The sequence below is a fragment of the Salvelinus sp. IW2-2015 genome, linkage group LG22, assembly GCF_002910315.2.
Source record: "Salvelinus sp. IW2-2015 linkage group LG22, ASM291031v2, whole genome shotgun sequence".
In the NCBI taxonomy this organism is placed as follows: Eukaryota; Metazoa; Chordata; class Actinopteri; order Salmoniformes; family Salmonidae; genus Salvelinus; species Salvelinus sp. IW2-2015.
Genome location: NC_036862.1, coordinates 30,522,719 through 30,545,776, shown reverse-complemented (window position 1 = coordinate 30,545,776; position 23,058 = coordinate 30,522,719). Strand labels below are relative to the sequence as shown.

At 42.6% G+C, this 23,058-nt stretch overlaps 1 protein-coding gene across 1 annotated transcript; it reads left to right on the top strand.

Moving 5' to 3' along the window:
* Window positions 1–1,015: 1,015 nt before the first annotated feature.
* wsb1 (WD repeat and SOCS box containing 1) lies at window positions 1,016–22,908 on the top strand. The gene is made up of 9 exons (XM_023966449.2): window positions 1,016–1,341; window positions 2,206–2,374; window positions 9,021–9,289; window positions 12,094–12,225; window positions 13,039–13,139; window positions 16,008–16,180; window positions 16,265–16,378; window positions 17,923–18,030; window positions 18,404–22,908. The coding sequence occupies exons 1-9, from the start codon at window positions 1,302–1,304 to the stop codon at window positions 18,564–18,566; spliced, it is 1,269 nt and encodes a 422-aa protein (XP_023822217.1). The 5' UTR covers window positions 1,016–1,301; the 3' UTR covers window positions 18,567–22,908.
* The last annotated feature ends 150 nt before the right edge of the window (window positions 22,909–23,058 follow it).

Below are 23,058 nucleotides of genomic sequence, written 5' to 3'. Positions count from 1 at the left end.
GTGATTGTTTTACTCAAAATTGATTTCCGGATCAGATTTTTCTTACACTTTAAGAAAGTTTCTTATAGCTATTGAAATAATCAAGTTGTGTTGTACCCTGTCTGATGTGATTGTGTTACATTTGTAAATATTTATTAACATCCCTTTTCATTAAAGTTGTTTCAAATCAAATCAAATTGTATTTGTCACATGCACCAAATACAACAGGTATAGACCTTACAGTGAAATGCTTACTTACAAGCACTTAACCAACAATGCAGTTTTAAGAAAAATACCTAGGTACTGGTACAGAGTCAATGTGCGGGGGCACCGGTAGGTCGAGGTAATTGAGGTAATATGTACATGTAGGTAGAGTTATTAAAGTGACTATGCATTTCTATAAATCCCTTAGACAAGATTGTCACAACTGACTCGTGAAAAGTACTGTTATCACTCAACATCAGGCTCCTGGTGAGGCCTATCTTTTTGAAGAAAGAGAAAGACCTAGGACTTTTGTGAGCTAGATTTGAAATGAAATGTTTCTAGCTAAGACAAAACATGTTGGGAATAGATACTATAGTGCACCGGTTGCACACGTCTTTCTTGTTACAGTCAGAAAGCAATATAGGTGCAGTATAAACAATCTTTGGTATTGTGACATTCTAGTTTATGAATGGTAAAGGTCACGTGACCATTGACACAAARGTGTGTCATGTCGTGATGTGTCCCATCCCCCAATGTAAATTGTGCAGCATTGACTTTGTTGACCCCCTCCCCACAGCTTTAAGCTTCAACATAAAAGGAGTTCTGGTTGGAAATATAACATATTTGTGATATATACTATTTGCCGTTGCAAAAGAACGGTGCACAATAAGAGCGAAATACTGTATATCAATGTGATAAATGAGAGGGAAAACTTGAAAACGCTTACAAATGAAGGGGAGGTGCCATTTTATCACCGTGGTAACTGTGATGACGTATGACGGAAAGCGCTCCCAATCAGAGAGACCTCCCCTATAGAATGAAAAGATGCCATCTAGTCTACGCCTCAGCCATTGTATTTCGCCGTTGTCTGTATTCAGTGGTGTGCTGTTACACAGTAATTTCGTCGATTTTAATAAACGCAGATTTTAGCCATCCAGCTGAATTTATCAAAACCTAGTCTGCATACGGATTGTAAAGAAGATATTTACAAAAAATAAGATTTTTTGGGCTTACGCGATATTAAAATTAGCAGCTTTCTACTTTTGTTGTTTATTTCCCCCAAAAACCTTTGTTATTAAACCAATAGGCTTTTCTCCACGGATCCGGTTTCTATTTAGATGGCAAGCTTCCCAGATTCTGTAAATGAAAATGAAATAGGTAAGTTGAGATTCTTTTCACTATCTTGCTCTGTTGTGTTTGGGGGAGGGGTTGACAACGTTTGAATATTCAGCTAGCTAGTTAATATGTATAACCTAGCTACTATTTTACACCTTTTATCTGTCGATGACGCCATAAGTAGTCTTACTTTATTTATTTTTATAGGTCAAGTCGTTTCTTCCATAACCTATGTCCTTTTAACTAGAGACTCGCACACTAACCGCCTGTCCCATATTCACCATGCCTCCATTGATTATACTCAGTGGCCCCACACCAAAGACAGTATGGTAGAAACTTTGTGCCCACCCACAGCGCGAGGGTCGGCACACTTTGTTTTCCATGTCCTTCTGTGGTGGTGGTAACTATGTTTCTGCAGTATGACTCATTCCTCACTAGTCGGGGGAGCGCACTGATATCTCACGTACGCTAGATGTTTTATGAAACGGGTGTTTTGATGCAACACTGTTGCGTAAAAACCCATGGTATATATGTTGTCTCATATGGCCAACCATATGTTTATGGTACCCAGTTAAAATGCGTTACTTAGGCTAATAATATGTTGTGTATTATAGCCAACTTCATTCTCATTCGTTTACATTTCTAATGACGTCAAATAACAAAACAGTCTTGACTCTCAGAATCTCTCAGTAAAAATAATTTTAGGCATCTGTTCTGACACTGAGTGCAGTGACCAGGCTGGTGTAATAGAATGATAAACAGTGTTCAGGCTGGTTCCAACAGGCTATGGTCAGTTGGGCCTGAAGCATCTTTTCTACACTGTCATTCAGATGTTGCTCACAAGCACCATGTCATTATGATATTTGTGCTTTCAATCCTAGACTGGTCTCTTGTTTCTGTTTCCAGGTAAGGCTAAGTTCATCGGTGAACTCTTAGTGCCTGTTGCTCCCTTTGACCAGAAGTCCGGGCGAGAGACCTGGACTGTAGCCTTTGCACCTGATGGTTCCTACTTCGCTTGGTCTCAAGGGCATCGCATCGTGAGGCTCGTTCCCTGGTCAAAATGCCTGAAGAATTTGTAAGTACCTGTACTAGGTCTAACCACAGAAAACAAATGGTTAGGCCCTATAACGGTCTGTTTACATTTTGAGGGATGCCTCTAGAGGCAACAATTKKTTTTGAGTTTTGAAATTCAACAATGATGTTTCAAGTTTCTGAATATCCTAACTCATTTGTCTGTGCAATGAATGCACTGATTGATGTGGAGTCCTATTTGGCAGAGACAGCAGTAGAGGGCAGGGGAGCAAGAGAGACAGTGAATGTGGCATGTGCTGGTGTGTTGCTGGTGCCCACTGGGTATTCGTTTGGCGGCTGCACTACCTGTTACATTATCTGGTGTTTTTAAGGCCCTTTCAGCGCTCCTCCACTCCACAGGTCCACTGATACATCTCACCTGACTGCACACTTACAAAGGCCACTGCAGGGTGAAACAGGGTTTGGAAAACTCCCATTGTAGCCCAAACAATCGTGTTCATGCCCCTCAACAGACTGATCCTTTATTGATATTTCTCTTCAGAATTACATCTTTTTAGTTATTGTTGCTTCCTGTCTCCTAGTGTTTCTTACAATATGTACTTTTGTTTTTGCTTGAATATCTTAACTTTGTTCTGTACTAGATTCGACTTTTTTTTAAAGCAACAGCTGATTGTTGATAATGTAGAGTGGACTTTCATTAATGAGGATTTTTGGGTAAACCAAGTTAGAGGAACGAGCACTGCTTCTTGTTATTCAGGAGTGGAAATATACTCAAGGGCCTTGCGTTATTATTTTGGCACGTTACAAAAGCTGCTTTAGAATGCAGTCAAACTTGTACAAAGGCGGTCTTGTCTTTGGCAAGAGAAAGCAAAACATAGCAGCTTAGGGTTTTATTACTATCTCCTTATGTTGTAAAATAATGTAAGGTTTACTGCCATGAAGTCAACTTCTACATTTCCGCCTGTAAACCCTTCTGTAAACAATGACACATCAAATCAATACTAAAACAAGGTTGAGGGTTGTAAATGCACTTTGACATTATTTCATGGCTACAGCCTATTTCATTTTTAAGTCGAGTCATAGGCCTAGGTAGCCGGGCTGACGTGGCTCACATGGTCAGAGATGTAGCGCTGACATACTGGTGTGGAGAGGAGGCTGTTGTGAATGCAGTATTTGCGCAGAGTTGTGCTTAATTCTTGCTGAGTTTTGATTGGTTCTCTGACGTTTGTTTGGGTTGATACCTCGCATTGTTTGGGTTTGAAAATCTAACAGTTGTATTAGAAGGGGGTGGACGCTCAGGGACTGTAGGTGGCTTTCCATGTGGGTGTTTGAGTGAGAAAGACACAGAGGAGAACAAATCATTTAAAAAGCACAGCCCCCATTATTGACGCATCGTGCTGACAACATCAACATAGCTTTTCCAGACTCTGAAGTAAGGAGGACTTTGAGTTAGGTGTCAGCCAGACTAAATCATAGGTGCATCCAATCTGATTTCTAATATCCACAACATTCTATAACAACACCACAGAACTTGAAATTCATTCTAGATTCTGATAGTCCAAATTGTTGTTTAGTTCTATGCCAGAATGGTTTAGGCAAGTCCTGTCTAATGGCGAGATATTGTTAGAAATTGAAAACCGGCCAAGGTGTGCAAGATGCAAAATATAAGACCAACAACTTATATATTTCAAGMTTTAATAGACAAAGATATGCATATGAGAGAAACAGACCCGTTCCTCTGACAGCCTTTCTCAGACTTTCGGACCAGCAAGGCATGGCCTTCTTCCTCTGGTGACCGCTTTGGTAAAAAAATTATGAACAGTTCCTTTTTCTTTATAAAAACACATTGTATTTCATTTATTTTTTACTTTACACTAAATTGAATGAATTACATATTTACTTGGCTTTCTTCATGGTTTGTCTCTGTCTGTGTCTCTCTCTCTCTGTGCTTTCGTAATGGGCTTTCTTCATTGTTTGTCTCTGTCTGTGTCTCTCTCTCTCTGTGCTTTGTAATGGGCTTTCTTCATTGTTTGTCTCTGTCTGTGTCTCTCTCTCTCTGTGGCTTTCGTAATGGGCTTTCTTCATGGTTTTGTCTGTGCCTCTCTCTCTCTGTGCTTTCGTAATGGGCTTTCTTCATGGTTTTCTCTGTCTGTGTCTCTCTCTCTCTGTGCTTTCGTAATGGGCTTTTCTTCATGGTTTTGTCTCTGTTCTGTGTCTCTCTCTCTCTGTGCTTTCGTAATGGGCTTTTTCATGGTTTGTCTCTGTCTGTGTTCTCCTCTCTCTCTGTGCTTTCGTAATGGGCTTTCTTCATGGTTTGTCTCTGTCTGTGTCTCTCTCTCTCTGTGCTTTCGTAATGGGCTTTCTTCTGGGGCTGCCTGTCTATAATTGACAAAACAATAAAAATATAATTTAGGCATTACACAATCACATTACCTGTGCTGTCAATAAAAACAATGTAACAACTGAATCTTTATAAACAAATAAGAATCTTTCATTCTATTGATATACATACATACAATATAATATTGAAAAAATAGAATAGCACAAGATGTTTGACTCACCCAATCATTGAGACGGGTGTGCCTGTCTCTTGGACACCCAACAGATCAAACCTCAGAGGGAAGAACCTTAGGTCTGCAGGTAGCCTAGCGGTTAAGTGCGTTGGGCCAGTAACTGAAAGGTCACTTAACCTTAATTGTTAATGTACGTCGCTCTGGATAAGAGTGTCTGCTAATTGACTAAAATGTAAGAAGGAGAGGGACAATCAAGGTGTTTTTTAAAGTCAGTCTACTGCCATATTTAGATTTTCTTGCAGCAAGAGCGGAGAAGCTAGTGTCCCGCTTCCTTTTTATCCACGGCAAACTTTAACAGCAGTCTGGTCTGTACAGAGCTCGATTTATAATGGTCTGGTCGTAATCCATGACCTGTTATTCTGAACGAATAGGCCTACATATTTCACTTGCAGCTGTATTCTGAGGCAACTCTTTGCAACAAATAAATTCTTAATTCATTTGGAACGTATTCAGGCCCCATGACATTTTCCATGTTTTGTTATGTTACAGCCTTATTCTAAAATTAGGGATGCACGATATATCGGTGAACATATCGGAATCGGACGATATTAGCTAAAAATGGCAACATCGGTATCGGCCCGATGTCTTGTTTAACGGCGACGTTAAAAAGCGATGTCAAAGCTACCGTGCATACCTATATACCGCTGGTACACGACGTAATGATGCCACATAAAATTTTGCGCTACACGTGCAACACAGCATTCCTAACCTAGCCCACAATGTCTGCTGTTGGGATCGAGCAGTCAACAAGTCATTTGAAAGAGTAAGAACATTTCAGCGAGACAACTCAAAGGCGAAATCCATTAAAGCCAAGACAATGGAATTCATTGCACTTGATAATCAACCGTTGTCTTTCGTGGGTGATGTTGGCTTTCGCCGACTGGTTGAGCACCGGTACACACTAACAAGTGTGCTATTTTTCAGATGTTGCCCTTCCAGGGTTACACAGTAATACCGTCACTGCTATTAGCTTCACCACATACATACTATGGAACTCCGTTTGGGTCTTTGCGTGTCAAAAAATATACAGTAGCACCGTCAAAGCTGTACAAAAAAGTCTGCTAACACCGGTCACAAACGATGTGTTTACAATACCGCGTTGGTAGTAAAGCATAATTTAAGCACATAAGCACAAAGCTAACATTATAAGCAGCTGGCTAGCTTCATCTGGCTAGTAAGGCTTGACCGGACCGTGTTGTGAAGCTAGCCACAATAAGGATTAGGCAAAATAGTGTCATTTGCGGTTTGCCTTCAAAATAAAATTGTRATTGACAGTGATGCAAATGAATACAAATAGCAGAATTATGCCATACTTTTATTTTGAAGGCTAACCGCAAATTCCACTATGGTGGCTAATCCTTATTGTGGATAGCTTCACATAGATGGGTCTGACCACCGTTAATCAAATAAGAACTGTCTTATAAATTAGGGTTATTTTAGATGATGACACCTAGCTAAATAGTTAGCTAGCTATAGTTATGTCGTTTTGCTATGTTTTTGGGGAAGAACATTGTTTGCATCCATGAGCTAGCTTGCTTTTTTTTATGACCAGCACTGTAGGTGCGTGAGACAACTTTACCAGCATCATAGCATACATATCGATGAATCATTGTGACATATGAAATACGAGTGATAGTGTAATCAATGTGTAATAACTACTTAAAAAATGTATGAACGCGTAAAATTATTATGTGACGTGCAGTCATATTCAGGTCCTGATTGGTCAATGGGCTTATTTGACGTGTATATTTTTGGACACGCAAAGACCCAGACGGCATTCCATAGAAATCCTGGTTCAGAATGAAACGACTGAACAAATTAACCACGAAACAGCACAGAAAGTAAGTGAAAGAAATAGGTMTTGATGATGTTTTACTGGTAATGGGGACATGCGTAAATGCCAACAAAATAACTTTTGGGTCAGTGTGTGTGTGTGTAACCTTTTATTTAACTAGCCAAGTCAGTTAAGAACAAATTGTTATTTACGGTGACGCCCTGGATGACGCTGTGCCAATTGTGCCCTGCCCTATGGGACTCCCAATCATGGCCGGCTGTGATACAGCCTGGATTCGAACCAGGGACTGTAGTGACACCTCTTGCACTGAGATGCAGTGCCTTAGACCGCTGCGTTCATGTGTGTGTTAACTATTTAACTGTACTAGAATGCTTAAAAGGCCGCAAAAATGTTGAATATCGGTATTGGCCAAAAATGTAATGTCGGTGCATCACTATTGTGATGAATTGAATTAAAATTAATTAAATAAAATGTTCCTTCATCAATCTACACACAATCTCCCGTAATGACAAAGCAAAAACAGCTTCCTAGAATTTTAGCAAATTTATTAAAAATAAAAAACAGTTACCTTGTTCACGTAGGTATTTAGAACCTTTGCTATGAGACTRGAAATTGAGCTCAGGTGCATCCTGTTTCCATTGATCATTCTTTAGYTGTTTCTATAACTTGATTGGTCGAAGGAATTGTCCATAGAGCTCCGAGACAGGATTGTGTCGAGGCACAGATCTGGGGAAGGGTACCAAAAATGTTCTGCAGCATTGAAGGTCCCCAAGAACACAGTGGCCTCCATCATTCTTAAACGGAGATGGGAGAACCTTCCAGAAGGACAACCATCACTGCAGCACTCGACCAATTAGGCCTTTATGGTAGAGTGGCTAGACAGAAGCCACTCCTCAGTAAACTCGTTGGCCTGAATACCAAGCATCACGTCTGGAGGAAACCTGGCACCATGGTGGCAGTATGGCATAATGCTGCGGGGAGGTTTTTCAGCGGCAGGGACTGGGAGACTAGTCAGGATCGAGGGAAAGATGAATGGAACAGAGATCTGTGATGAAAACCTGCTCGGGACCTTCGACTGTTCACCTTCCAACAGGACAACGACCCTAAGCACACAGCCAAGACAACGCAGGAGTGGCTTTGGGACAAGTCTCTGAATGTCCATGAGTGGCCCAGCCAGAGCTCGGATTTGAACTTGATGAAACATCTCTGGAGAGACCTGAAAATAGCTGTGCAGCGACGCTCCCCATCCAACCTGACAGAGCTTGAGAGGGTCTACAGAGAAGATTGGGAGAAACTCCCCAAATACAGGTGTGCCAAGCTTGTATCATACCCAGGAAGACTTGAGGCTGTAATTGCTGCCAAAGGTGCTTCAACAAAGTACTGCTCAGAGTCTGAATACTTATGCAAATGTTATATTTCCATTAAATATATATATATATCCTGTTTGTGCTTTGTCATTATAGGTTATTGTGTGTAGATTGAGGGGGGGGAACTATATAATCTATTTTAGAATAAGCCTGTAACTTAACAATGTGGAAAAAGTSAAGGCGTCTGAATACTTTCCGAATTCGCTGTATCCTGTCTTCAACCTAGACTGCCGTATGCATAGTTCAGCCCATTGTGCAAATAGGCCTATGGCAAGTATTTATTTAATTCAAATATTCTGCGTACTGGCAAGCATTCCTCCACGGACCAGGGTTTGAGAAAGGCTGTTCTATGAAGTCAGCAGCAAATCTCTCTCCCTCCAGTGGGGAGTGCAGAGCTAAATACTCCTCATCTGTTCATTGTCTCATCCTTCCCTGCCCTGGGTTACAACATTAAATCAAGGCTGAGACCTCGTGGTTCAATAGACTATACATTTGACACCAATGGCTGATTTTTATGGCTCAAGGGCCCAGATATCAGTTACTAAGACCTGCTTTATGGTGACCTCTGCACTTTGAGAGGGTACCTGGAGGCCAAATTCCAATTGGGAATAATCATCATAATATCGTTCTAAACAATATGATGAAACTTATGGAACATGTTAGCCAACCGTCTCACCACTTAGACTGCATGTATCACTCAGTACTCTCCTCCTGAATGTGCATTGTGTTTTTTAGCTGTTTGGCACCTGGATCAATTTACTTCAGGTTTGTTACATTAAAAAGTTATGTGATCATCGCACTGTAGGCCTACCTGTAACTCACCTTTCTCCCTCTCCTTTCCCTCCATTACCCTCATTTCCCTGTCCTCAATTTCTGTTCCTTTTCTTTCTCTGAACTCTCCATCTCGCTCCCCATCTTTCCACATTACCCCTCTCTTTCTATCCCACTCTCCAGCAGTGGGGAAGGCTCCAACAGAGCAGGCCCTCGACGTTTGTCGCGGCAGAACAGCGATGGGGGAACAGTGGTGCCAGTGGGCGAGCCCAGGGAGCATACCATCGACTGCGGTGACATCGTGTGGGGCCTGGCCTTCGGCTCGTCAGTGCCAGAGAAGCAGAGTCGCTGCGTCAACATCGAGTGGCACCGTTTCAAGTTCGGTCAGGACCAGCTGCTGCTTGCCACAGGCCTCAACAAGGGACGCATCAAGATCTGGGACGTCTATACCGGTGAGAACCTGATTAAACATCACAACCAGCTATACTCTTCTGTTTTCACAGTGCATCATTCCTAGTGCCATGTACCAATGCAAGTTATAGAATCAGCATGCCTGTTCCCAGTAGAGAGGAAGTTGAAGCCTCATAGGTGGGTTTATCGGACCAACTTTCGCCACACAAATCCTGGGCTATGTTTTCATTCCAGAAAGTCCACCTCGCCCTTCTGCCTTTGTTCACTTTCTCACAGATCTTATATTTGAAAGCAGCACGGACAAAATTTGGTGGGGCTGTTTACACCTATGTGAAGGGGAGAGGACATGATATCTCTTGCCTGGAGCTCAACTGGTGCTAGCTCGCCAGTCGTGTCCTAAATGGAATTAAGGGTTTTATAATATCACTGGCTGTGCTGTGTTTCCCCTAGTATTCTTTTCAGCAGCAGTGTTGGGGGGGTCAGGTACTCCTGTGATATTTTTTCCTGTAGAATGACAATGAGGTCACTGCTGGTGACTTTTTAAAATTACATTGTACTCCAAAATGAATGAAAATTAATTTGTCAGGATCTGAAATATAATTTCCCCTTCTAAAGCATTAGAACCTATAACCCAAGTGAGCGGCATAGCGGCTTTAAATAAATATTTACCTAATTGGAAAACCCCCAAAAGACTTTGAATGCATTAAATGCTACAAATATACTTTAACTTGTCACTCTAGGGTTTTGTCTTTATCCAAATTGGGCTTATTATTTAGAGGCCCCCTTCTTGGACGCAGATAGATGGTTTTTCTGTTTTTAAGGCCATTTCCTGCAATTATACACATTTTGTCATGGACAGCGAGAACATTTTGAAAAAGAAAATTAAAGCTACTTTTCTGAATTTCTACACTCATTGCGCTGAGGAAAAATAGCAGTTTTAAAGCTACTTTCCTGCAATTCTTCATGTTTTGCTCTGGTTTATGTTGTGTTCTTATGCTATCTGAAGGACTCAAACATAACAAAGTCAGTGAGGCCCCCATGCCATGATATGTATTTTTATTTGGGTGATTCTAGGTTCTCAAAGATGATATTATTTTGATCCATGATCTTTTCTACATACTTTTTGAAGTGGTCGGCAACGATTTAAATGAATATGTGGGAAACGCTGGGGATCATATGCATGATTGCTGTTACATCAACCCGTTGCACAGATGCAGGATTTTTTGGTAATCTTTTAAGCAGCCTGTCATTAAAGAGAGTAGATGTAACCCTATCCCAGTAGGGTTACCTAAGCCTTCCTGATGCACACAGGGCTATAAAATTAGTTCTAATAGAACAGCCYAGAGAATGCTCATTGTTCTGTTCCAGATGGGAAACGTGGTTGCCATTGCCTTCTACCCATCACGTCATCTACACACCCACTTCTAGCTGGCATCCTGTTTTATGGTCTGTGTGTTGGAGACAGTCAGTGGGTTATATAATGTGTTGACGTTCGTTTTAGCCCTGCTGGTTGTTTGCTTGCGCCTCCTGTCCTGCTCCCAGGTTTTTTTTACTGACAAACCCGATTGATGATGTTTGCCCACGGACCCTCTCTTGCTGCTGCCAACACAGTGCTGACGTCCCAACCCTGCCAGGCTCCCTGCTCTCCTAGACACATTAGTTCTCTCTCTCTCACACATCTACATACAGGGCCCTTTAAACCTGCCTTTGAAAATGTAGCTACCAGAAACACTGTATGTTAATGCCTACGTATGTACAAAGGACAAATAGAATGCCCTAGTCAAAGTCAAACATCTGTGTGGATAAATAGTCATCTCCACAGAGTATGACTTGATTGGTGGGAGGTTGTGTACTGGAATACCACCATGACAGCCAATGATTTACAGTTAACCGCTAGCTGTGCTGTGTTGCAAGTGGGTGGAGATATAGTTGTCAGGGGCTGGTCCAAGAGCCATGTTGCCATTTTCTGCTGTGCTGATGAGCTTCTGTATCTGGGCTACTGTGGTCTGGTGTGAGTCATGACTTTAAAAATAAAAGATGGATAGATTATCTTTTTTTTTTTTTTGGAATGTCCCAACTCACACCAGACCACAGTAGCCCAGGATTTAATAGTTTGTGTTTTCCCCTCTGGCCCACTATGGAGGACAGGAAACAAAGCCTAGAGACCATAGACAATCAGGGGGTAAAGTGAACTGGAGATCTGGATTGATGTCAGAATGTCACACGTACAAAGGTTTTTCTTCGTTTTTGTGTTTCAAAAATAGTAATAAAAAAATATATATATTCCCCAAACCCCACCACCCCTCCCCCAATTGGAGTAAACTAATCAAAAACAATTAGGGTGTTATTGTGATAACTATTATTATACCCCAATTAGGAGTCAGCTGACTGTTGGCAGACTATTTGAGAATAACTACTGTAATTGAGTCCCATCCTCCCCTCAATGGAACCAGTGTTGGGACTGCGTATCAGAAAGCAACAAATTGCCGGGATTAAGTCTGGATTACTTTGATTGCACTTATTCGATGTCAGTCTACCCAGAGGGTATTCCATGCCATTCTGACTGTCAACACCAGGCCCAGCCTTTGAAATAGAGCTCTCCAGGGCTTTACCTCGTCAGATTGAGAGAAGAAAGCCCAGTCGGTGGATCTAGTAGTTACATGGAGATTTAATTTTCTTCTTTCTTTTCTCTACTCAATCTCTACTCTTAAAAAAATGTATATATAAATTCTGTGCCTCTATGTAAACTGACAGCGCTCTCGTTACTTTTCACATGGGTGAAGAACCCACACTCATTTATCTAATTTAGTTTTATTATTAACTCTGGGGTTGTTTGCCTTTACAGGAAAGCTGTTGCTGAATCTCATGGACCATACAGATATAGTGCGAGACCTGACTTTCGCCCCTGACGGCAGCCTCATGCTGGTATCGTCATCCAGAGACAAAACCCTGAGGGTCTGGGACCTGAAAGATGACGGTAAGAACACTGAGTCCTGAGGAACATCTTTTGATTTAGCTTGAGTCCGTTTTATTATCTTGGAACTGAAACAGTTTTTCAAGGTTATTTACATGGCTTTGTACAGCTGTGCAAGCAAGCCACACTGATACATGCAGATGTCGTTTTTGAGTGTTGAGCTAATACACATCCACAAACATGAAGCTGAAGAAGTAGGTAGCATGTGATGAGTTGCCTTTGTTCCTGTGGAATGTGGGATTTGCTACTGCTGCTGACGGTTCCACCTTGAAAGGCCCCACCCCCTGCATGCATTCTAAGCTCACATGAACAGAGAATAGTGTTACAATTGGACCCAGGTCCAAGAGTAGGCTATTCTTTTCTTCTGAAATAGACTACATGTTTCTTTACACTTGTCTAAAATAATGGATTTATTGTGATGGTGTGGGCTATATTACATGGATTTATTAGACTTTTAAAAATGTAGATGTTCCAAAGGTCTACATCAGTGGCTTGCTTGTAGGCTATGCATGAAAGCCAGAGATTCTAAATGTGTGTTTGAATTCATGGTCAATTACCGCAAGACCAGCAGTTATTTGCTTGACAATCTTCGTCTGACAGAATTTCATGACCGTCAAAGCCCTAGTTAAGCCCATTTAATTAAAAAAGCCAAATTATCCCTATTGAAATTTTGCAGAAAATCCTGTAAACTGTTGAAACATAATCAGCAGAGTTTTGTTACACTGTTACTTCATCACAATCATTTCTTAAGCAAATCATTTGTGTGGAGTTTTCCATCATGTACACGTCATAACCAGCTGTGATTCTGTGTTGTAGGTAACATGGTGAAAGTGTTGCGGAGTCATCAGAACTGGGTCTATTGCAGCGCATTCTCACCAGACTCTTCAGTCCTCTGCTCTGTTGGAGCCGGTAAATCGGTACGTACACCTGCTCCCCTTTCTCTCCTTTTTGAGAACTGCTACTCTGTGTGCTATTGCTTGTGTCTAGTTATGCTCAATGACCTACCAATGAAACACTCCCACCTTCCCCCGTCCCGTCAACTGAGTCTTGACCGTTATGCTTGGTGTCATAGTTCAACAACCCTGGCTGGAGTTCGGTTTGGCTTTGTTTGAAGTTGAAACATATTTCATATTCTAATATGCATGTAGATTAAACAAATGATCACACACATTTGTAATAGTTCCAGTATTTGTCCTCGATCTACAATCTAAACAATTCACTTAATGTTTTAGAGTGGGGGATACAGATTGCTATGCTTTATTTAATGACCTTTTAACCTCAATGCAGACCAAAATCATTCAAAGAAATGTTCTAAAGATTTTTGGATTCCCTTTTTGATACATTCTACCTTAGTAAGGAGAAAATTAGATGGTTAAGTGGCGTAGTCCCCAAGATGGCTGCCCAGCCAGTGAGGGATCGGACCSCTATGACTTCAGTCACAGATACACTTTGCAACAACCGCATCAACATGCTAGTAGTTAGTTACTGTAGCCAGCTCCATCCTCCTTGTGCAGGGTGCAGCTAGATTGTTGTTAGGCTGTGTGTCCATAAGTGTCTTGCTTTCCCTGTCACAGGTGGCAGGTGTGTGAGTGTTTTTGAAGGGAGGGAGCGCCGCGCTGACATAAAGCAGCCGGTGCAGACCGCTGGCTGGTGGCACCAGTGCCACTACTACTGCCGGGCTGGGACGCACTGTGCCCCTGCCCAGGGGGCAGTCTTGCACCTACCTGACCGCAAGGTCTCCCATACGTAGGTGCTGCTGTCTCCATGTTTGTCTACTTCCGCTGTCGCAGTTCCTCCTTTTATATCAGTTATGAAACTTTGATTGTAAATGGCAGTAAAGTAAAACCTTTCCCACCCACACAGTCCCTTACCCCTCTCCTTCACCTCCTACTGTCCCTCTCTATCCCCCCCACACACACTTAATTAGAAACCCTACCTATTATAGCACACCTWAACTGACATTGTCTGGTTTGTAGTTTTGTCAGTCTCGCCACCTGCCCACAGTCTCTAACTTGTATGAATTACATTGTTTATTTGTCTCTCCATAATGAGGCTCTTAGCATCAGTTATTGTAGTTTGATAGCCTTAGTTCTCCCTCGTCCTCCTGACTTCTCTCCTGTGGCCCACATTTAAGGGCCAGTCAGCACACCCGTCTGTGTTGTGGCCGCACCGCTCCTTTTGTAATGGAGTTAGTGTGCAGGGGTCAGGTCATTGTTGGCGTAAATGAGAATTGAAAGGACTCTTTGTGGCTCCGCAGACTGCCTTCATCCCCATAAATGTCCGCCTTTGTCCCAAACACTCTACCAAAATTAACATGGACAATGTTGGAGTCAAAAAAACATGATGTAAGTTATTGGATTCCCTGTTGCCTCATAATTGGCCAAAGGACTGTATTTTCCTCTTTCGGCTCCCCCACGGAAATATCCCACTTTGATTAGCATTCACATGTTTTTCTGTTAAAACAGAGGGAGAGAACCATAGTGGGAAAGGAAGAACAGTCTCTCATACAGTGTGACTGAACTTACACACACTCGTCTTAGCACTGAAAACCAATCCTCACTCAACATTCTAATAAAACTGCCAATACATTCGAATTGTACTCTGAATTGCTTGAAGAGAAATGTTTAAAAAGAACTGAGCCTCACCAAAAAGATCACAGAAAACAAGAGGCAACTGTGACTGTCTGCCGTTTTGAAGCAGATTTTCCTCATCCAGTCACTGGCAGCTGGCTGTCTTATAAACCGTAGAGTGGTGCAGCTTGCCTAAAATGCAGGCAGTAGCCTCATGAGTTGGATTCCTTTCATTTCACACTAACGCTAGAGGAGGGAGTAGGAGAATATGAACTGAAGTAGCCCCCAGAAACCATTGACTTGATTGTGGAATGGCATTCATCTACTTAAGTGGAAATGTTGCACCTTTGCTCAAGTGCAATGTTTGCAGAACTCCTTATGTTTTCAATAGGCCTATACAATCTTGTTTTGGTTCTAAAAGTTACAAAGAAATTCAACATCACTGTTAAAGCCTCCTATAGAATTTAAGTTTAATTAGATCTGTTCTGATGAATTTAAAGTTTTAACAAACGACAAGGCATATTCCTCTTGAGCAGGCATTACATTGCGCTGGAGCAAAGGATCGTTCAAACCCATGTGGCTGACTGTTGAAAACTGTGTGCAGATGTTGCAAATATGTGTGTCCAAAGGCGTCAACCTTTTGGCCATCAAATGTTTTTTTCTCTTGCAGTATGTCTCTTCGTAGGCTTCCGCCGGAGGTGCGAGCCTATTGTAATCACAGTGAACTAAAACTCAAAGGGGAAACCAGTGGAGTAACATTATGTTACCTTAAGTTACTACTTGTTTTATTTTTTTCYTTTTTCTGTAGACCTAAATGTTAGTATTAAGATAACATTGTAATTAGATATTAATATGTTTAAATGCTAGCCTAGGTCATAGAAATTACAATTTATATGGAGCACAATTTAGCAGCTATGTTAAGAAACCAGATGTGCAGTGACATGCATTTTGTAACATAACATAGAATTGCTGCTTGAGTAGCATGTGATTTATTTTGTGCATTGTTTGGTCTGTAGTTCAACACATAAGCCATAAAATGACACTGAGCATACAATGATTTTTCTGTTTATTTCTTGCTTTATTTTTCTTGGCTTAATTTAATTACTTGTAATATACATTCTGTCTGTTTTGACATTTTATGCTAGTAGCTTTTAAATGCTTGTCCCTGCATGGCGTTATTCCGTGGGCTCTAACATGGACCTCTTCCTTCTGTAGGTGTTCCTTTGGGATATGGATAAATATTCCCTGATCCGGAAGCTGGAGGGTCACCATAACGACGTGGTGTCCTGTGAGTTCTCTCCCGACGGAGCCTTGCTCGCCACCGCCTCCTACGACACCCGCGTCATCATCTGGGACCCCCACATGGGCACTGTGCTGCTGGAGCTAGCGTAAGTCAGACACACCAGGAACTAAGGCAAAGCAAAGACACGATGTTAAGACCTTTTTTATGTCTGTTTTTTTCTCTCCTTCAGGCACCTCTTCCCCCCCCCCTCGCCCATCTTTGCTGGAGGGGCCAACGATCGCTGGGTACGCTCTGTAGCGTTCTGTCACGACGGGCGTCACATCGCCAGCATCACTGACGACCGGTAAAGAACAAAGCCTGAGATCCGTGTCTGGCGCATCAGAAGGTTCCTATAAAGAAAAGCTCAGCTTTAAAAATGGTTGAGATTCTTATAGCTAATGTCCACTTGTTCCTCTCTCTAAGGCGTTCTCTTCTACCTCGGGTGTAGAGCATGTGCTGGTGTATATTTGTGTTGGCCATAGCTGCTTCACCACACCTGTTTACGCTGTCACACTTCAGTGTACACGGTAAACTGCGTGCTCTCTGTCTCTGCTGATGAAAAATTGTTAGTGTTTGCTGCAGTAGCAGAGCGCTGTGAAGCAGAGAGAGAGAGAGAAGTCTTAATGGCGTCTGAGTGAGAGCATAGCTGTTGCAGCCAGGCAGGGCCCCCTTTGCGAATTGGTCACATGACCCTCACATGACAGCCATTAATCAACCGCTGATGCCTTTTCTCCTTAGCCCCGCCCTTCCCTTCATTGGTTAGGCTGCTAAGTGTTTACCATTGAGAAGGCAGTGCTAGAGGGAGAGGAGGAACGAGCCTCACAAAATGGCGGACACCATTTTTTTTTTTTTCTCCCATGATGAGATTTTCAGATAGGATGAGGAGAAAACATTTGAAGTTTTATTGAATAGCGAAAATAAATGGCTTCCTTGATTTAGAATTGACTTCACACTTTTTTACTTTGAAAATACAAAACCACTGTTGAAGTGGAACAATATGAATGAATCCTACAGTTCAGTGTTCACATGGTTGTGTGTTTTTATGCTCTATTTCAGCCAGCTTGTTTAGGCCCTAGTGCAGTTCCCATGTGTTCTGTCTGACCAGCGCCCCTCTTTATTTTCTCCTCTCTCTCCTACACACCTACTAACCCCCCCATACACACACCCACTAACTCATTTTGTCCCTCCCTCTCTCCCCCCTCCCCTACACACCCACTAACTCATTTCTGTCCCTCTCTCTCCCCCTCCCCTACACACCCACTAACTCATTCTGTCCCTCTCTCTCCCCCCTCCCCTACACCACCCACTAACCATTCTGTCTCTCCCCCCTCCACTACACACCCACTAACTCATTCTGTCCCTCCTCTCCCCCTCCCGTACACACCCACTAACTCATTCTGTCCCCTCTCCTCCCCCTCCCTCTACACACCACTAACTCATTCTGTCTCTCCCCCCCTCCACTACACACCCACTAACTCATTCTGTCCCTCCCTCCCCCCTCCCGTACACACCACTAACTCATTCTGTCCCCCACTCCCGTACACACCCACTAACTCATTCTGTCCCTCCCTCTCTCCCCCCTACACACCCACTAACTCATTCTGTCCCTCCCTCCTCTCCCCCCACACACCCACTAAGTGTTCTGTCTCTCCCCTCCCCACACACCACTAAGTCGGTCTGTCTCTCCCCCTCCCCCACACACCCCACTAAGTCGGTCTGTCTCTCCCCTCCCCACACACCCACTAAGTCGGTCTGTCTCTCCCCCTCCCCCACACACCCACTAAGTCGGTCTGTCTCTCCCCTCCCCCACACAACCACTAAGTCGGTCTGTCCTCCCTCTCTCCCCAGAATGGTGCGTTTCTGGACAATTGATGAGACATCTCCCCAGGCCATCGCTCCCCTCACTAACGGCCTCTGCTGTGCATTCTCTACTGACGGGAGTTTCCTAGCAGCTGGGTGAGGCACACACACCTACACACACACTCCTACACACTTCCCTGCCACACACACCCATACCTCAGTCTGTTTACATACTGGAGGGATTAATCCTGTTTGAATCGCACAAACCCTAGTCTTTAGGCAAGTGGCAGGTGATCAATCAAGACTTTGTACTTGATGTACTGCCAAAACTGGTCTTCCAGCTTTTTATTTGCATGCTGTACGAAGCGCAGCGGCCCCTATATGTTGGTGGTTACACCCAGGCACCGGGGTCTCTTACAACAATGCTTCAACCAGTTATGTAAGGTAGACTACAGCTACCTAGTACCTACCTTTTCAGTGCTGTTGTGAGGGATAGATCGACTTGGAAATAACTCTCTCTCTCGCTCAGGTCTCGAGACGGCAGCGTGCATTTCTGGGCGTCCCCAAAGAGCATTGCCAGCCTGCAGCACCTGTGTCGCATGGCACTACGACGGGTCATGTCCACCCAGCAGGTGCAGACGCTGCCCATCCCGCCCCGCATACGCTCCTACCTGTCTTACCAAGATCTCTAGCCCTCCACATTCACCCTCACCGCCCAACACCGCATGCTGGAAACCAATGAATATTACCTTCCTAGAAAAAACACCCAGGAAAAATACCAAAAAAATAACCGAAGAGGAAAACTTGATTGACAAACTAACACCCCCATGCTGTTCTGTGACAAGACAYCTTTTTGGATATTTATTTTTGTAGGTTTACTTCCGTGTGTGCGTGCCATGGCCCCCCTCAGGGAGCGTGGTTGAATGGTTAAGTTATTTCAGTGGCCTGTCTCTCCGCGAAAGATGGCCTTACCATATGTCACCTCTGGATAATTCTACATTCTTCCTCCAATAGACTTTTTGGCTGCTGATAATTGGCCTGTTGGTGGTGGAATCAATGTTGATGTGCTATCTCTCAACCTTCTCTGATTTGGAAGCGGAGAAACCATGCAACTCCACTGACCTTACTGTAAGGACTAAGGTTGCAAAATTCTGGGAACTTTCAATAAATTCCCTGGTTATCCCAAAATCCATTTTGGAGGAACCCTGGAATCCAGAGGGAATCTGGAATCCTCCAACCAGGATTTTGCAACCCAACTAAAGACTGAGTGAGAGGATGGAGGGTTCGTCCCAACGCTGTGCATTATTTTCAGTGTTTCAGAGACGGACATGAAGGGTCGAGAAGTGTGTGTGTAAGCCAGGGGAGTCAAACTCATTTTGCCACGTGGGTCTTRGCCGAGGTCCGGAGGGCTGCAAGTACAATTGATTATATTTCCTCTGTCAGAATGTGTTAAAAAAATGTCCTCTTTCCATCGCTTTTGGAATTTTTGATTCACCCTGACTGTCTAGCTTTCATTTCGATTGCCTTTTAGAAAGCTGGACAGAGAGGTTACAATAAATGTAGGTCCATTATCCTTTCTACACAGTTTCCATTTGGTTTTGGTAATTTCATTATCAATTGAGATTGTTTTTCCATTAAAAGCAAAAATATAAATGTTCATTTGAAAATGGTGTAAGTGAATGACTGCTGATAAGATTTGATCTCCTGCTGCAGCGGGCTGCTGGATCCCTCCCTCAGTTTTCTGCTACCCTAGATCTCCTCAGGTCTTAACCCTTACTCCCTCGCTTACCCAGGTCCTCAACGTGCTTTCCTTTTCACACATCCTGCCTCACTCACACCCAGGAGGGCAAAGACTGCATGTAGCCTACACTGTCTCATCTGTCTCGAAACAATAGCAACCCATGGTCTGACCTGTTTGGTTCTCATTTTTTACCTGTAAAAAAATAATCTGTATAGACAATTGATTGTGTGTACTGTGTACAGTGGCTTGTGAAAGTATTCACCCCCTTGGCATTTTTCCTATTTTGTTGCCTTACAACCTGGAATTAAAATGTATTTTGGGGGGGGTTGTATCATTTGATTTACATAACATGCCTACCACTTTGAAGATGCTAAATATGTTTTATTGTGAAACAAGCAATAAGACAAACAGAACTTGAGCGTGCATAACTATTCACGCCCCCAAAGACAATACTTTGTAGAGCCYCCTTTTGCAGCAATTACAGCTGTAAGTCTCTTGGTATGTCTCTATAAGCTTGGCACATCTAGCCACTGGGATTTCTGCCCATTTTCAAGGCAAAACTGCTCCAGCTCCTTCAAGTTGGATGGGTTCTGCTGGTGAACAGAAATCTTTAAGTCATACCACAGATTCTCAAATGGATTGAGGTCTGGGCTTTGACTAGGCCATTCCAAGACATTTCAGGTTTTCCTCTTAAACCACTCAAGTGTTGCTTTAGCAATCTGCTTAGGGTCATTGTCCTGCTGGAAGGTGAACCTCCTTCCCAGTCTCAAATCTCTGGAAGACTGAAAACGGTTTCCCTCAAGAATTTCCCTGTATTTAGTGCCGTCCTTCAATTCTGACCAGTTTCCCCAGTCCCTGCCGATGGACAAACATCCCCACAGCATGATGCTGCCACCACCATGCTTCACTGTGGGCATAGGGTTCTCGGTGTGATGAGAGATGTTGGGTTTGTGCCAGAAATAGCATTTTCTTMGATGGCCAAAAAGCTCAATTTTAGTCTAATTTGACCAGAGTACCTTCTTCCATATGTTTGGGGAGTCTCCCACATGCCTTTTGGCGAACACCAAATGTGTTTGCTTATTTTTTTCTTTAAGCAATGGCTTTTTTCTGGCCACTCTTCTGTAAAGCACAGCTCGGTGGAGTGTACGGCTTAAAGTGGTCCTATGGACAGATACTCCGCTGTGGCGCTTTGCAGGGTCATCTTTGGTCTCCTTGTTGCATTTCTGATTTAATGCTCTCCTTGCCTGGTCTGTGAGTTTTAGGGGGTGGCCCTCTCTTGGCAGGTTTGTTGTGGTGCCATATTCTTTCCATTTTTTAATAGCATTTAATGGTGCTCTGTGGGATGTTCAAAGCTTCAGATATTTTTTTATAACCCAACCCTGATCTGTACTTCTCCAAAACATTGTCCCTGACCTGTTTGGAGAGCTCCTTGGTCTTCATGGTGCCACTAGCTTAGTGGTGTTGCAGACTCTGGGGCCTTTTAGAACAGGTGTGTGTGTGTATATATATATATACTGAGATCATGTGACACTTAGATTGCACACAGGTGGACTTTATTTAACTAATTTTGTGACTTCTGAAGGTAATTGGTTGCACCAGATCTTATTTAGGTGCTTCATAGCAAAATGGGTGAATACATATGCACGCACCACTTTCCCGTTTTTAAATCTTTTGAATTTTTTTAAGTCATTTTTTTCACTTCACCAATTTGGACTATTTTGTGTATGTCCATTACATGAAATACAAATAAAATCAATTAAAATTACAGGTTATGCAACAAAATAGGAAAAAAGCCAAGGGGGATGAATACTTTTGCAAGGCGCTCTATATGCAGTACCTGTCAAAAGTTTGGACACACCTACTCATTCAAGGGTTTTTCTTTATTTTTAATATTTTCTACATTGTAGAATAATAGTGAAGACATCAACTATGAAATAACACACATGGAATCATGTAGTAACAAAATAAGTGTTCAACAAATCAAACTATAGTTTATATTTGAGATTCTTCAAAGTAGCCACCTTTTGCCTTGACAGCTTTGCACACTTGGCATTCTCTCAACCAGCTTCACATGGAATGCTTTTCCAACAGTCTTGAAGGAGTTCCCACATGCTGAGCAAGTTGTTGGCTGCTTTTCCTTCACTCAGCGGTCCAACTCATCCCAAACCATCTCAATTGGGTTGAGGTCGGTGGATTGTGGACGCTAGGTCATCTGATGCAGCACTCAATCACTCTCCTTCTTGGTCAAATTGCCCTTACACAGCCTGGAGGTGTGTTGGGTCATTGTCCTGTTGAAAAACAAATGACAATCCCACTAAGTGCATACAAGATGGGATGGCGTATCGCTGTGGTAGCCATGCTGGTTAAGTGTGCCTTGAATTCTAAATAAATCACTGACAGTGTCACCAGCAAAGCACCCCCAGACCATCACACCTCCTCCATGCTTTATGGTGGGAACTACACATGCGGAGATCATCCGTTCACCTACTCTGCGTCTCACAGACACGGCTGTTGGAACCAAAWATCTCAAATTAGGACTCATCAGACCTAAGGACAGATTTCCACCGGTCTAATGTTCATTGCTCATGTTTCTTGGCCCAAGCAAGTCTCTTCTTATTGGTGTCCTTTTAGTTGTTTCTTTCCAGCAATTCGACCATAAAGGGCTGATTTGACCCAGTGTTCTTTGAACAGTTGATGTTGTGTCTGTTACTTGAACTCGATGAGGCATTTATTTGGGCTGCAATTTCTGAGGCTGGTAACTCTAATGAACTTATCCTCTGCAGCAGAGGTAACTATGGGTCTTCCTTTCCTGTGGCGGTCCTCATGAGAGCCAGTTTCAACATAGCTCTTGATGGTTTTTGCGACTGCACTTGAAGAAACTTTCAAAGTTCTTGAAATTTCTGGATTGACTGACCTTCATGTCTTAAAGTAATGATGGACTGTCGTTTTCTCTTTGCTTATTTGAGCTGTTTTTGCCATAATATGGACTTGGTCTTTTACCAAATAGGGATATCTTCTGTATACCACCCCTACCTTGTCACAACACAACTGATTGGCTCAAAAACATGAAMAAGGAAATTCCACAAATTAACTTTTAACAATGCACACCTGTTAATTGAAAAGGTGAATACATCATGAAGCTGGTAGAGAGAATGCCAAGAGTGTGCAAAGCTGTTTTCAAGGGTGGCTACTTTGAAGAATCTCAAAAAACACTTATTTGGTTGCTACATGATTCCATATGTGTTATTTCATAGTTTTGATGTCTTCACTATTATTGTACAATGTAGAAAATAGTCTTAAAGTAAAAATAAATAAAAACCCTTGAATGAGTAAGTGTGTCCAAACTTTTGACTGGCACTGTATGTGTGTGTGTATATATATATATATATATATATATGTCAGAGGATGTAGTATGCTTTTTTGTTTCTTTTTTATTCATATAA

Bases quoted from the DNA above. Each gene is read 5' to 3' on its own strand.
- wsb1 (XM_023966449.2), top strand. From the start codon at position 1,302: ATGGCAAGCTTCCCAGATTCTGTAAATGAAAATGAAATAG. The intron at 2,375-9,020 runs GTAAGTACCTGT...CCCACTCTCCAG, and splicing joins TCAAAATGCCTGAAGAATTT to CAGTGGGGAAGGCTCCAACA. The intron at 16,379-17,922 runs GTAAAGAACAAA...CTCTCTCCCCAG, and splicing joins GCCAGCATCACTGACGACCG to AATGGTGCGTTTCTGGACAA.